The sequence below is a fragment of the Lactuca sativa genome, chromosome 2 (assembly GCF_002870075.4).
Source record: "Lactuca sativa cultivar Salinas chromosome 2, Lsat_Salinas_v11, whole genome shotgun sequence".
In the NCBI taxonomy this organism is placed as follows: Eukaryota; Viridiplantae; Streptophyta; class Magnoliopsida; order Asterales; family Asteraceae; genus Lactuca; species Lactuca sativa.
The window spans coordinates 207203048-207219627 of NC_056624.2; the positions used below are offsets into that span (position 1 = coordinate 207203048).

Sequence of the window (16580 nt, forward strand, 5' to 3'; positions counted from 1 at the left end):
TCTTGCTATTAATGGAATCATATAAGCAACAATTTTTCCTCAAATGCCATTGTAAGGATATTTTAAAATAAATAAAATCTAAAAGTTTCTTTTATTTTAAAACTTTGCGGAAAAACTTATCCTTATAATCCATATGAAAACTTGTTGTTATCTATTCCTAAGCAATTTCTCATAACTCCTAAGAAGTAGCTCAAGAATCCGATCTTCAAGCTACGCGATAGAAATCCATCTACGCGATCAGATTCAGCATATTCTTTCTTTAAGTTTCTTTACTTTTCTTTGATTCTTAAAACATCAACATGTGACCCAGTCACATCATGTATCAAGAATCTCAGAATAGAAACTTAGCAGAGTTAGATAGTGGACTTTACCTGAAGTAGTGTCAAACTTATTGACATTAACATCCTTAGGTAAATTTGGCAGCTTCGCAACCAATGCCCCTTTCTTTGGCAATATATAAACATATGGACCCTTTGGTAATGGGACTATCTCAGACTTAGCTTTTCTCGTTACCATTTGGTCAACCTAGTTGACTATGGTCAATCCCTTTCCTTGGGAAGAGAATGCTTTTTCTAAATTTCTAGTGTCACCATTGTCAATGTCCATAAAGTTTTAGGAAGTTGATCTTAGCAAATAGATAAGATCATTAAGGGTCTTGTCATAGTCTGTTTCATAGGTGTTCCAAAAGAACTCACTATGTGACTTAGAAAGTAGTTGAACCACCAACTTTCTCAAGACTTTGACACCCAACTCTCCCGGCTTGTCAATATGTGACTACATCTCCAAGATGTGACCACACCTAGACCTTGCCTTGCCAATAGGGCTTGAGTGAACTTAAAATTTTCAAGAACTTGTAGGTTAGGGAGAATAATTGGAGGAGGTGAAAGAAGTATGATTTCCATGGGACATCATCTTCATTTAGGAAAGCTTGTTTCAAGAGATTTGGGAAGATCATAAATGTCTAAACCAGACATCTTTTGGGAGATATTCAAGATAGTTGATCTTAAGTCCTTAATATGACACCCAATATGAAATATTAAGGCTAGGACCCAACACACTATTTTATAACTTAGAAGAGGTATGCCGTAATCCAAGCTATAAAATATTTGAAGGTAGGTGAATGACGATTCACCAATTTCCACCAAGATAAACGAAATGTATTATTAGGTTTTAATTGGTTTTTGAAACTCCTAGATCTTTGAGATTCATTGAACTGTTCAATGACATGTTTCAATCTCGAGTGTGCCCTTCAGATTTTGTGACTGGGATGCCGAGGATCACAAAACAAGGTGTGAAGTGACCATGCAAATTACTTGGTACCCTTAAGTGTTTACCCCTCAATCGATGTGCCGGTTAACCACACATGCTCCATCGATACTATGATAAACATTAAGTTACCCTTTGCCTACCTTGTTAAATACGAGTTAGTGTGCCGGTTAACCACACACGCTCCACTAACCGACTTAAACAAATTGCAAAGTGTAATTTCATGGATTAGCACCTTATTCACATTTTCCTAAGTAACTAAGATTGGGTATTATTAAGAGTTTAGTTACTTAGTATTTATCATTAATACTTTTAATGAAGGGAGAATTATAGTCCTGTCAAACCCATTCGGCTAACGACCCTCCACCAGTCAAGCAAGCGGTGGGTGAGAGTGGACACCCATTAAGTTGCCATTTTGTAGGCAACAACCTTATACCCACCTTATAGACCGACTTCGTGAATGAGGCGTACTAGCGGTAAGACTGACTTTACTCTTATACATATATATATATATATATATATATATATATATATATATATATATATATTATTAACTTATAATATTATAAAGTATAAGTGTTGAATTTTAACTCTTTAAAATTCTAAGGGCTAACTTGGAATTAAAGTATTCATAAGTGAAAACTTTTCAAATTCCAAAACTTGAGGGCAAGTTTTGAAACTATTCAAAACTAATTAATTCCATAACTTATGTGTTTAAAGTAGTTTTAATCCAAAAACTCTTCAAGTTCCATAACTTGAGGACAAGTTATGGAAGACTTTAAACTAATAAAAGAATTAACTTTTCTGTATTTTGTAACTTATGGAATTAATTAAGGTTACACTTTATTTATTTATTTATTATTTAATGAAGAGACTCTTGGTCCTCCATAACTTGAGGACAAATTATGAAGTCATAACACCATTTAATTAGAACTAGAGTCTTCATTTTGTAACCTTTGCCAACTTTTATGAGTTTTATGAAACTTAAATGTGACTTTTCATATAACTTGAGGACAAGTTACAAAAACACATTTTAGAATCAACTCTTAGATTAATTTGGATTGAAAACAACTATTTCACTCAAATTTTCTATTAATCTAAGCAACTCATAAGAACAAGATAATTCAAATCAAACTTTTTCATGTAATTAGTCTAAACCTTAAACTAATACAAAACATGAATATATTGAAAATTATCTTTGAAATTGGATTAGCATGAAGATTACCACATAAAAAAAACAAGTTTATAAGTTCAAAAACATCTTAGGGTAAGGTTCCTAGTCCAATTCCAGCCAAAAAAGTCGAATTTATGCTGTCTGGGGGTCCAACTCGTCGAGTGCATGAACCAACTCGGCGAGTTGGACCGATTTGATCACTTTTTAGGCATGGACTCGCCGAGTCTGATGATCAGACAACAACAATTTCGATTTTTTAAGCAGATTTGCAAGCATAACAAGAAAACAAGCCTAGGCTCTGATACCACTGTTGGGTTTTGAGCATTCTAACACTCCTAAGTGTACATGCAACCCTAAATACCTTGGATCTATGTTTTCTCTATTATACATACAAATATGAACATCCAAGGTATTATCCTAATCTAGCATATAAATTAATGAATATAACAAGATAGAATACATACCTCTTTCATGTAGAAAGTCTTCATGAAGCTTGAGTGCCAAGTGCCCCAAGTGTGACACCTCAAATGGTTCACACAACACCAAATACACTTGGAATAACTTGAGAGAATTCTACACTTCATGAAAATCGACTAGCCCTTTCTAGAATGATACTAGTCGCCGATTTTGTCAAGAATAAGATCTTTATATAGTGTTACAATTAGGGTAAACCCTAATTGTCATGAATTTCCATTTCCTTGGATCCATGGGTTCAAATACACCATGGAGCATCCATGGACCATCCTATGGGTTTTAGCCCAACTTGATTATCCTTGGAACATTAGCCCACTATACAAGTATGGATGATTTACACAATCAACCCATATATTTAATTAGTCTTCTTCTGATCCCTTAATTAATCCTAGATTAATTCTTGATCAATACTAATTAAATAATCTTATTATTCTTATTATTAATATACTAGAACTTATAATATATTAATAACCATAAGTGTCTTATTTCTCTCATTATAGTCTATCCAAGTGCATGATGCCATGCAACCCAAATGGACCATGCCAGGTCGGGTCAAGTCTTACCAATTATAGTTATGGACTTAGACATTAATCCAAAAACATCAAGTCGAGTACATGTCATAACGTACGTGATTGATCCTACAATCGAAGCATATGGGACTCGACTCATTTTTGCTATCTCTTCATCTGTACTAGGGCTTTGATTCGTACTCAACTTGTCATTGCTTTGAATAGGCAACTCTCATTTCATGGAATTTTCCATACTAAAACATTTTAGTACCTTATCCAAGTATGTATTCTTACTAAGACCAATTAGTCTTTTCTTTCTATCCCTTAAAATTCTTATCCCAAGAATATAGGATGCCTCTCCTAGATAGATCATAGCAAAACACTTTCCAAGCCAAGACTTTACTTCTTGCATAGATGGAATGTCATTTCCTATAAGGAATATATCATCAACATACAATACTAAAAAGGTTACTATACTGCCACTAGCCTTGACATACACATGACACATCCTCACTCATAGAGAAACCAAATTCTTTGAATTTCTCATGGAAGCAAAGATTCCAGTTGTGAGATGCTTATTTCAACCCATAAATATATTTCTATTAGGATACTTTGCATTTACAAAACCCTCTAGATGACTCATGTAAACATCTTCAGCCAACTTCATGTGAAGAAAAACAGTTTTGACATCCATCTGCCATATTTCATAATCATGAAAGGCAACTATGGTGATCATTATCCTAATTGACTTTATCTTGGCCACTGGTGAGAGGTCTCATCATAGTCAATCCTTAGGGTTTAAGTAAAACCCTTCGCAACCAGTCATGAGTTGAAAGTGTGTACCTTTCAATCCATGTCGGTCTTCTTCTTGAAGACCATTTGCACCCAACTGTGTTTCGACCTGGTACATGATCAACCAAATTCCAAACTTAGTTATCATACACGGACTTGATCTCGCTGTCCATTGCCTCCTTCCACTTGGCGGCCTCACGGCCTTACATTACTTCCTTGTAGTTAGCTAGCTCATCCATATTTACCAGTGTACGGTCACTAACGAACATGTCACCATCTGTAGTTTTATGAAAATCATAGAACTCAGTTGACATGTTAACTCTACTAGAACGTCGAAGAGGTAATGAATTTTTAGTGGGCTCAATAAGAGTCTCATCGTTTGGTTGAGAGCTAGTGTCTTCTAAGGTTCTTTCTTTGGCTGACTCTTGAATCTCTTCAAGGTCAATTGTACTCCCACTGTCCTCTTTGCATATGAGTTCCTTCTCACGAAAGACTCCTCTTCATGCTACAAAACCATGTTCTCACTAGGTCTATAGAGCAAATATCCAAAAGACTTTTGTGGGTTGCCAATGGAAATACACTTCTCACTTCTAGGTGCTAGCTTGTCATGAGTCTCTCGTCTAACAAAAGCTTTACAACCCCAGACCTTGATATGTGCTAACAAAGGAACTTTCCCTATCCACATCCCGTGAGCTGTATTTTCAATCTACTTGGTAGGGACAAAATTGAGGATATGAGCGGCTGTCTCTAAGGCATACCCCCATAAATAAATTGGAAGAAAAGCTCGAATCTTCATGGAACGAACCGTGTCTAACAAGGTTCGATTACGCCGCTCAGCCACACCATTAAGTTGTGGTGTCCTAGGAGGAGTTAGTTGTGAAACAATTCCACATTCCTTGAGATTGTCGTGGAACTTGATACTAAGATACTCTCCGCCTTTATCATATCGGGGCATCTTTATCTTCCTGCCTAATTGATTCTCGACTTCATGTTTAAAATCTTTGAACTTTAAAAAGGTTTATGATTTATGTTTGATTAAGTAGATAAAACCATATATGCTATAATCATCTGTAAATGTCACATAAAATCGATTAACATCCCTTGTGGTGGATCTGAAGGGTCCACACACATCAATGTCTATGAGATCCAACAAACCTTCACCTCTTTCACAAGAACCAGTGAAAGGAGATTTTGTCATCTTGCCAAGACAAGATTCACATTCATCATCTAGCCTTAAGTAAAATAATTCCAACACTCCATCCTTTGGAGTTGGGCGATGCGTTTCTTGTTAATGTGCCTAAAACGAAAATGCCACAAGCATGCCTTGTATAAACCGTTAGACGAATCAATATGGAATACACTATTGCCTAAGAAATTAACACAAATCACAGTTTCATACACACCATTACAATGTAAAGCTTCAAATATAAAAATACCATTTTTATAAACCAAAATAGATCCATTTACAACATTAAAAGAATATCAAAAACCATGTCTAAATAGTACATGAAAAGAAATAATGTTTCACGTCATTTATGACGAATAAAACGATCAACCAAATCTAATATAACATCATAACCAAGCATAAGACCATAAGTTCCAATCTTGGTAATAGGAGAAGATTGCCTATTGCCCATGATCTTATTCATCCTTCCATGCTCCACCTCCTCACTTTCTCTTATAAAATATAAATTTTAATTTTTTGGTAAAAGACAAAAGAATTTATCTAGGCCAAAATGTTGTGCATGACTTATTGATTCATACCATATGAATTATGTAATATTACTTGCTATTGAAAATTATTATTTCCTAGAAATAAATAATTTCCAATTTAATTATAAGAGTTTATTGAATATTTATTAAAATAATTTTTCTAATAAATAATCAGTTGTATTAAGTTGTTGTTAGTGTGACCCATTAGTATCATATGTTAATTATAAAAATCACTTTAATATGATTCTTAAGCATACTAGATCTTTCAAGCTTGGTACGTAGGGCGTAAGGAGAGAGTACGCATGACGTACTCCTAGAGGTGGGCTTGAGCCATTTTCAGGCTTTAGGCCATGATTGGTTTAGGCTATCTTGGAAAGGATAAAATGGTATTTTACCCTAGTAAGAGTGTATGGAATGGAATTTTGATAATGGGTTATCACCTTAGTCATTAATTTAGGTTGTTTTGGATGTGTTCAGTGTGAGGAGCTTGTGTAGCAGTGACGATGGTGAGATTCGATTATCTTTAGATTGAGGTGAGTATTCTCATTATACTATGTAGGATGCTAGTTGTCTTTGTGATACTTGCATGGAAAACCCCGAGGGTAGCTTGTGACATTTTATGAGAGACCATGGGGGTAGCCCATGGCAATTGCATGAAAGACCATATTAGACCATGGGGGTATGTAATGCCCGTAGATTTGGGCTAGTCAATTTAGAGATAATAGGGGTCGAAAACGACTTTTCGACAAAAGATTATTTAGAATAAATGATCTTAACCAAGTTTTATAACATGTCTCAAGGGTTCCGTACATATAAAGAACGCCGAAATCCGAGTTATAATGAAGAAGTTATGGCCCGTCGAAGTTTTACGGCAAAGCCGACGCGGCACTGTGAGACGTAAATAGTGAGTTTTTGATAAAGGACCTTTTATCCTTATTGATCCAAATAAAAGTTGTAGTATATTTTAAACCGAGAACATACACAAAAAGAACGCCCAAATCTGACTTCGTATGAGGAAGTTATGAATTTTTTAAGATTTGACATAGCAGTGCACGGCCCGAAACTCGAATTTTAGTTCGAGCGGTTTTTGGCCTACGCGACCTAAATGAGAATTGAAGATCTCATTAATAGGAACTCAACGGTAAAAAGACAGACGAAAACAGAGTCTGTATGTAGAAGTTATGAATTTTACGCGGACATTTAACAGTATAATCTCCTCGTACTGTTAAATTTAAGATCGGTCGAGAATTAGCCGACGGAGTCAAAATGAAAGTTGTAGATCTTATTTTTACCTACGCGTGGATAGAAAGAACGTCAAAAACGGAGGTCGTATGTGAAAGTTACAGATTTTAGAAGTCGGAATTGTGTTCTGCGAAAATGGGTGATGTGGCACAATCTTGGCCATTGCTTTCTCCCCAAGTCTTTCCACTAGATGGTGACATGTGGCACCAAGTTTAGCCATTTTCACCCTATAAATAGAACCTCTCCCACCCTCATTTTCTTCACACATTTCTCATTCTTTCTTCTCTTTACTCTCTCTATCTATCTCTCTCTCTAGAACCTCTCTCTAGCCCCGAAACCCCCCGAAAAGCCTAGGGAACCTCCCTAGCACGAGGCGGAAGCCCCGTAGTGCTTGACGACTCCGAGAAGAAGAGCTTTTCAGCTCGGGAACGTTGCTCCAAGCAAAGCCCGGTTTTTTATAAAACTCGCTGTAAGTGAGTTACACCTACGCTATTTTTAATATATCGTTTATTTAATTATAGTAACGTTATTAAGAACTTATAATAAGTAATTGGGCTATTATTATGGGTTATATAAGTATTGTTTAACGTTTATATAATAGTAATAATAGCTAGACTATTAATTAGTCTCGGCGAATAATAGACTAAACTCTAGTCGTAATAATACTAGGTTTCGTCAAAAGAAATTATTTTTTTAGAAGCGAAGCGCTGTCTGAGTTCGGAATCACCACCTTATCAAGTGAGTGCTTAGTCCCTTTCATGAACATGATTTTAATACAAGTATTGATTGAAGTATTAATTATATGTTTATATGCGAGTTAATTGATGTTGCCTGAAATACATGTTAAAGAACATACCTGGTTATATATGATGATTTAGGATAAAGAGTAAACCTAAATTAATTATGAGGAGTATTGGGTAGTATTTTCTTACGAGTACAAGTGAGTTATACTCAGAGAATAGAACTTTAGTATATGTCATTGATCTGGGAGCATGGATTAGACACGGTCATTGTCCCTAGTCTGAGAGTATGGATTGGATATAGTCAACTGTCATTAATCCGGGAGCATGGATTAAGACATAGTCAATTGTCCTTAGTCCGGGAGTATGGATTAAGATATAGTCAGTCGTCCTTAGTCCGGGAGTATGGATAGGACATAGTCATTCGTCGTTAATCCGGGAGAATGGATTTACACATAGATACTTGTCCATAATCTGAGAGTATGGAATGGGCACAATTATTAATCCGAGAGCAGGAATTAGATCCGAGATTATGGGTTAAGTAAGAGGTAAAATTTAAGGTCCGAGAGTATGGATAGTCTCGTTGTAAGGATTAACGGGGCGGGGTAAGAGTTGCTTATGTATATATGGTGAAATTGTATATTTTGTGAGTTCTAAATTATATATATATGATATAACATTGTGTGATTGAAATCCCTATGTACTCACCAGGTTTCCCAACCTGAACCACTTAGTTTATTTATATCACAGGTGTTGATATGAAGTTACATTACACTGAGATATTAAAGAGATGTAGATCACTAGTGTAAATGAATGTAAGTTCTGTTTATGCTTATGTTTCTGTATTGCGATGACATCCCAAATGTTTTAAAATGAATAAAAATACATTTCCTCGGAAATGATTTGATAACGTATTTATCATGTTTTACTGGGAACAAATTTCGTAACATTTTTATTAAAAGAATTACTCTGATTTTTATAAAGCATAAACAAAAATCGGTCTTTTCTGGCCGTGAAAATGGGGATGTCATCCTTGTTGGGGACTATCATGCCGACCCGACCCGGCGCTCCTTTGTCAGCCCTGCTGGGGACTCTCTTGCCAGCCTTGCTGGGGACTCTCCTGCCGGCCCGACCCAACGCTCCATTGTCAGCCTTTCTAGGGACTCTACTGCCAGCCTTTCCTGGTACGCGCCCGCTAGCCTTTCCTGGCGCGCACCTGCTAGCCTTGCCGGGGGTGCGCTCGCCAACCTCGCCTGACGCCTCCGGGTAACCTTGCCCAACTCCTTGCTTGTTGAGTCTCAATTGGGCTGGCCCAAGGCCTGACATAATTCCCATTGACCTAAAAGTCCCCTATAAGTGAACAATATCTCCTCCATGGAGGGGGACCTGTTCCAGCAGCTCAACCGCCGCCCTAGACTCCAGTCGGGTGGCTCAGCCGCCACCCTCCGCCATCAGCCACCATACACCACCATCACCAAGCTGGTTCTCTCTAGCTAAAGGGAACCATCTCAGATCTACCAGATGATCTAACTTGATCGTCGGAGTCTGCTCCCAGGTCACAGTCCCTGGGGTGGCTCTAATGGCCTTGTCTGTTGTGACCTCGTAGATCTGTCTCCGACATAGAAGCACATCCTCAGAGGAGGTGGTCGGAGCCGATGTTGCATCATCTATAAAGCACCAATTTTTATGACTTATTGGGTAAGAGAAAGCCTTCTGGAAAGTATGGATATGTAGCTTGAAGGATTAATAGCTTAATGCATTAAACTGGTGAGGACAGTTCCTACGACGTAGAGATTTAGCCTCCACGATGTGGCGTTAAGTGGTCTTCGCGACCCTTTGTCGTGAAGTCACCACGACGAGGCAAATTCTTAGCCACGACATGGTGACCAACTGATGGACTTTTGATCGTTGACTTTTGATTTTTTAACCAAGTTTGAGTTTAGGTCAATTTGAGGGTTTTGGGTTGTAGTTTAAGAATTGGCCCCTGATTGTTGTATAGGTGACATGTAGTACCAGTTCTTGGATTGTGTGAGCTGTGTTGTTATCTGCTAGACTGCACGGTGAGTTTTCTCACTATATTTTATACTGCAATATGTATCCTTGTGTGTAAGATATTGGTATGCTGTAGTAATCTATTAAATTGGTAGATCTGCTATGATTACATGTGTTTGTTGCTTATTATTATTTTTTTTAATATTGGGGGTTTGGGTTGATGCGGTCCTACTTTGTATTGTATGCCAAGATACCCGGGTGGTTCCGGTGTACTGTAGGCCTTACGAGAGGATCAGTCAGACTGTCGGCCCAATGCAGTGGTCCAACTATTGTAGGCCTTGTTAGGCGGTCCAATAGACTATAGGCTCATTAGAGCGGTCTAGACATCTTGTAGGTCTTGCAAGATGGTCTAGGCAGACTGAAGGCTCATGTATGCTTGCATTGTATGTTGTATTTTAGGGAAATTACTAAACTTTGGCTTACAGTTGTGGATTAAATGTTTTTCAGGTACTTATCAGATGATGAATACGAGATTGTACACATGCATATCAACTGTTTTATGATTCAAGATTCCACTATGTTTTCCTTATACTCTAATTTTGAATTACGATTTATGAACAAATGGTTTGACTCGAAAGTAACTTCATCACAACGGGTGTTTACTCTCTTTTAAAATGAAAAATTTTACCATGGTTTTTGGAACGTTACATGTTGTGTAAAACAACCAATTATTTACTAGGGCATTCATCAGCCGTAAAAAATACCTTTCATTGTTTACCTTACGAGCAACATGTACATACCTTCCAACCAGGATCACTCCCTAACGTTGTTCAAGCAACAACTAAGGATAACCGATGGGTGAAGAGGAAAACCAAGACACTCCCCCACTATGTCTACCATGCTCAAATGGCTTGAGCCAGAAAGGCAACGAAAAACAATGGCGAGGGAAAGTATGTCCCTATTTTTTTTTTGTTTTTATAATAAGATACATAGAATTAAAATTGGTGACCTACCCTAAACTTTTTAGTGAACTACCCTAATATTTTTGGCAAACGTTTCCCAATACAACTTAAAAGAAAACAGAAGAAGCCAAAGTCATGTGAACGGATGTAGGCATTAGGGGACGACGTTTCGTCTTCACTCCTCTATTCCAACTTCTTTCTACATAATCGACGATCACCATTAGGTGAACCACTATGTTGGATCTTAATAGAATGAAAAAAGAAGTGTAGGAGAACTCTCGTGATTTTATTGATGAACAAAAAGAGAACAAAAGGCAGCTATCAATAGTAGAGTTTTACGACTGAAAAGTAAAAGTTGGAAATATAGAAGGACTTAAGTAAATGCAAAAAAATTGAAAGCTTTGTAGCAGTTACTAAGCCAGTCACAAGAGTTATTATTTTCCTGAGAAAATTTGAATCAATCTTCAACACTCCCCTTTGATTCAAAGGTACCAACACCAATCTTTGCACGAAAATATTCAAAACGAGCTACTGGAAGAGCTTTCGTAAATAGGTCTGCTTGTTGTTTCTTCAGTTCTACAAAACTTCAGCTTGATGCTTTCATCTGCCACTAGCTTTCTTATGAAATGATGCTTAATTTCTATGTGCTTGGTTCGACCATGCATGACAGGATTTTTGTCATTGCAATCGCGGATTGATTGTCACAGTAGATCATAATTGCTTCAGTTTGTTCTTGCATGAGATCATTCATAAGTTTTCTTAACCAGATTGCTTGACATGTTGTGATTGAGGCTGCCACATACTCAGCCTCTGCTGTGGATAATGCGACGTTTTCTTGCTTCTTTGATAACCATGAGATAATTCCAGTTCCCACATTGAAACAATTTCCAGTTGTGCTCCTTCTATCTTCTTGTGACCCTGCCCAGTCACTGTCTGTAAAGCCTTCCAAAAGTAGTTTCTTTGACTTCATATACCATATTCCATAATGCTTGGTGCAAACAACATAACGAATGATCCTTTTTACCGCTCCAAAATGATGTTTTGTAGGTGAATGCATGAACCTTGAGACCACACCAACATCATAGCTTATGTCTGGTCTTGTGTGTGTAAGATATATTAGTCTCCCAACTATGCTCATGTACATCTGGGTTCTGCCATTCCTGTACCATTTTGCTCTGGGGTATGTGGAGCTGTCATCTCTCTTCTTATCCCTTCTTTCTCACATAGAGTAATGAATTCCCGTGACATGAATTCTCCCCCTCTATCAGTCCTTAGAGTCTTGATTGTAGTGTTTCCTTGTTTTTCAACAAGAGCTTTGAATTTCTTAAAGTGTTCCAAGGCATCAAATTTTTTTCTAATGAAATATACCCAACACATACGGGTAAAGTCATCAATGAATAGCAAGAAATACTTATTGCCTGAGTGAGATTCGTTCTTCATTAGACCACAAATGTCAGCACTCACTAATTCCAATTTCTCAGTTGCTCGTCTCGCCTTGCCCTTTGGAAAAGACCTTCGTGATTGTTTGCCTAGAACACATCCTTCGCATACATGTTTTGAGTCATGTATGGCAGGTAATCCATTTACCATTTGCTTACTTGACAAAAACTTTAATCATTTTTCATGTAGGTGCCCGTATCTACAATGCCAAAGTTTCGATTCATCAACCTTGTTGTTCATCATCATGTAACCATCTTTATGAGAAAAGTCTACAGGAAACATTCTGTTTCCTGTCATTCTTGAATAGAGAACAATTTCACCATTTTTCCTCTTCACCACACACGTATTATCATCAAACTCAACCTTGAGACCGTTTTCTATCAACTGTCCCACACTTATCAGGTTGTGAGCGAGACCTGGAGCGAAGTGTACATCATTGATGAGTTTGCCTTTTCCTTCTATGCTTATAGTGACAGCTCCCGTTCCTTCTATGTTTACAACCTTATTATCACCAAGTTTAACACGTGATTTTTCTGATTCATCCAAATTCTTGAATTTTTCACGTGCACCTGTTATATGATTTGAACATGCGCTATCTATGTACCATATCTCCTTCTTTCGGCTAGCTTGGTTTGCGTAGGTCATGAATAGACATTCATCTTGTTCGACATATTCTTCTTCTGTATATTTTGCTTGACCTTGCTTTGCCCAACAATCTTCTTCCTTATGACCAAGCTTTCCAAAGTGGTCACATCGAACGACTACTCCCCGTGGATCTGAAAGGCTTGTTCTTCTTCTTGTGTGTGATTCCTGTTGATTCTTGCCTCATGCGCTTGTAGTGACCCCATTAACCCATCAAAGGTAAAAGTCTTCAAATCCTTTGATTCTTTGATTGCTGCCACCACGTGATCGAACTTGATTGGTAAACTCCTGAGAACTTTGGCCACCACAATTTCATTAGAAATCTTGTCTCCATAGGCACGCATCCGTGTCACTATGGATGCTGCTTTTGCTAGATATTCTTGTACTGCTTCATTTGGCTTAATGTTTTAAAGTCTTGAACTGTCTTCTCAAGGATTGCAATTTGACTGTAATAACTTTGGCTGATCCTTGGTATTCAGTGTTGAGAATATCCCAAGCTTCCTTTGATGTGACTACCGCAACAATTCTAGGGAAGATGGTCTCATCTATTGCCTGTTGAATAAAGAATAAGGCTTTAGCATCTTTCTTCTGATTATCTTTTTGACGGGCTTCATCTGCACTTGTCTCTATATAACCTGCTTCAACAAATTCCCATAAGTCTTGTGACTTAAAAAAGGGTCTTCATTTTGGTGCTCCAGAATTCATAAGACTCCCCTTTGAAGACAAGAATTTGTGGTTGTGACATGCTAATAGTGCTGCTGCTATTCTGTGCCATTTGAGAGTCACCGATTGAGACTTGGATAAGAGACCAAGCTCTGATACCACAATGTTGGATCTTAACAGAATGAAAAAAGAAGTGCAGGAGAACTCTCGTGATTTTATTGATGAACAAAAAGAGAACAGAAAGCAGCTATAAATAGTAGAGTTTTACAACTGAAAAGCAAAAGATGGAAATATGGAAGGACTTAAGTGAATGCAGAAAAACTGAAAGCCTTCTAGCAGTTACTAAGCCAAGTCACGAGAGTTATTATTTTTGTGAGAAACTTTGAATCAATCTTCAACACACTCCTCATCGTGTACAATTATAAGAACTTTAAATTTTTTTTTTTTAGCTTATACAACTTGATCTGATCCGAACCCACAATTAGTATTGTTTGACTTTTTTCATTTTAAATTGGTTTAATTTAAATAGTGAACCATAAAACCTTTATGTATGAAAAATAATTGTGTTCGTCCATATTAAATCCGTTAATTATGAAATTATAACGCAACGAAGCACTATATATTCATTTGAATCTTTTTAAATCATTCATTTTATCCAAAAAAACATTATCTACTTATAACAAACTATTCTACATTTAGCAATGGCTTGTGATATACGACATACATGTGTACGAACTCAAGAAATACCGACGCATAACATTAACATCACATCATTCATAATTATCTTTTCGTGCCATCTGACTATAAATACATCTCTCCCGTGTCATAGATGTCACCACCAAAACCCATCAAAATCAATAAATAAAAAAAATGAAGAAACCGTTGTTTATCTTCATCCTCATGTGCACACTGTCACTTCTCTCAGGCCAAGCCCTGCAGGTTCCCGTCCGCGACACTGACCGGAATTTCCTCTTAGCTGGCACCAGCTACTACATCTTGCCAGCTATCCGTGGCAGAGGAGGCGGTGTAACCCTAGCCACCGGAAGAGATCAGCCGTGCCCTAATGATGTAGCGCAAGAAAACAACGAAGTGAGCAAAGGGTTACCCTTGAATTTTGCACCTGCAAACACCAGCAAAGACGGCATCATCCGCCAATCCACTGATCTTAACGTTAAGTTCTCCGGTAAGGCGACTACTTGTATTGATACTGCAGTTTGGCGGGTCGAGGACGATCTTGATATTGGGTTACGGATCGTGTCAAGCCATGCGATCCTAGGACAGCCAGGCAGGGAAACTATAAGGAACTGGTTCAAGATCGAGAAGTATGAGAACGCTTACAAGCTGGTTTACTGCCCCACGGTGTGCAATGATTGCAGGCCATATTGTGCAGATATTGGTTCTACGATTGCTAAAAATGGACGTAGAATCCTTGTTTTAAATAACGTGCCTCTTAAGGTCATGTTCAAGAAGGCATAATCACTTTAATGCCCATGATCATGAATGGTTGTAGCTTTGAATGTTTGATACACTACTTGTGTTGTAAATTTGTAATGACATGTAAGATATAATAAAAGGGACGTTATGTCCTAAGCGTTCTCATATAAATATGGGATAATGACTTAGGAGGGTAATAATGTTTTCTGTTTGTCCATTTTAGGTACCTAACGTATTTTTTGTGCGTATTACACCATTAAGATTATTATAACCGTTTACAAATAGTCATTTTAACATAAAGAAGCCGGTAAAAAGATTATTTATAAACGGTTATAACAACCTTAATGGTGTAATATACACAAAAAATACGTTGGAGACCTAATATGGACAAACGGGAAACGTTATTACCCTCCTAAGTCATTATCCCATGAAACTATAAACCCTTATAGTAAATTTTTACTTTTTAAATAAGAAACTTGTAGGTCTTGGGGTTGGTAGTTTGGATGTTTTAACCTCGGTCTTCTTTATAAATGGAAGTGGCGGTTTCTTAATGACAATGGAGCTCTTCGGGTTAAAATTGTCAAATTTTGTCATGGGGAAGGTGGTGGTTTTTTGGACGATTCGAGAATAGGAATTGGAGGGGTGTTTGGCAAAAGATTGTAGGATCCATTAATCACCTCCATGAAAAATGGTTGTATTCATTCTAATTACATGTATAGTGTGGTGGGGCATGAGACTCAAACGAGGTTTTAAAAGGATGTTTGGTGCTTGAATATTCCTCTTAGGGAGCGGTTCGGGAGGCTCTCTGCTTTGGCCTTTGATGAGATTAAAAAAAAACTTTAATCAATGAAGATCGATTAGATCTTGAACAAGTATATGAATATAAAACAGTAAGAACGCAATAAAAAGAACAAGACAAGATTGAATCAAACGAGTCGAATGATTAAAACAAAATCCTCAGAAGAGCTCGATTAAGAACATCAACTGTAGAGGATTGGAAGGTTACAAGAACGATCAAAGAAACCTTGAAATTACTATCGTTAAGCTCTAGAATTATCGTATCAATCGTTAACCTAATATGCATGCAAGCATTAACTTATATACAATACATAAAAGGCTCTCGGTTGGACAGGCCCAAACCGGAGTGTACATGGCTAAACTATCAAGCCCAAAAGACGCAACATCAAAATAAACTACAGCCCAACAATCTCCCCCTTTGCGTCAATTTGGAGCGAGACCTTCACTTTTTACTTGGGCCAGCAGCTGAAGCAGGTACCTTCTTCTTCACGGTGCTAAACAGACACTTGGTTATGGAGAGAATGGTCTGTCTAAACCAGATGTACCAATTGATCATATCATTGAAGTACTTGATGTCATCAGCCGAATTCTCTTTACACCGCTTGATAATCGATAAAACGTGCTCCAAGCAAGTTGTGGTGTAAAGGTGTTTATCAGCTAAAGCGAAGAGGCATTTCTGTCCTTTGGCTCTAGTGAACATGACCGAGTTACGCCTCGAATCAATCTTGCCCATTATCAT

General features: G+C 37.5%; 2 protein-coding genes across 2 annotated transcripts; one reads left to right on the plus strand and one right to left on the minus strand.

The window, feature by feature from the left end:
- Positions 1-11504: 11504 nt before the first annotated feature.
- Positions 11505-12008, minus strand: LOC111911699 (secreted RxLR effector protein 161-like). Its single transcript, XM_023907452.2, has one exon. The coding sequence runs from the start codon at positions 12006-12008 to the stop codon at positions 11505-11507; it is 504 nt and encodes a 167-aa protein (XP_023763220.2).
- Positions 12009-14427: 2419 nt separating this feature from the next.
- LOC111911738 (kunitz trypsin inhibitor 5) lies at positions 14428-15214 on the plus strand. The gene has a single exon (XM_023907489.2). It carries the CDS (start codon positions 14480-14482, stop codon positions 15083-15085), a length of 606 nt encoding a protein of 201 aa, XP_023763257.1. The 5' UTR covers positions 14428-14479; the 3' UTR covers positions 15086-15214.
- Positions 15215-16580: the final 1366 nt, after the last annotated feature.

Excerpts from the sequence above, each read along its gene's own strand:
- LOC111911699 (XM_023907452.2), bottom strand. The coding sequence starts at position 12,008 with ATGTACATGAGCATAGTTGGGAGACTAATATATCTTACACACACAAGA.
- LOC111911738 (XM_023907489.2), top strand. The coding sequence starts at position 14,480 with ATGAAGAAACCGTTGTTTATCTTCATCCTCATGTGCACACTGTCACTT.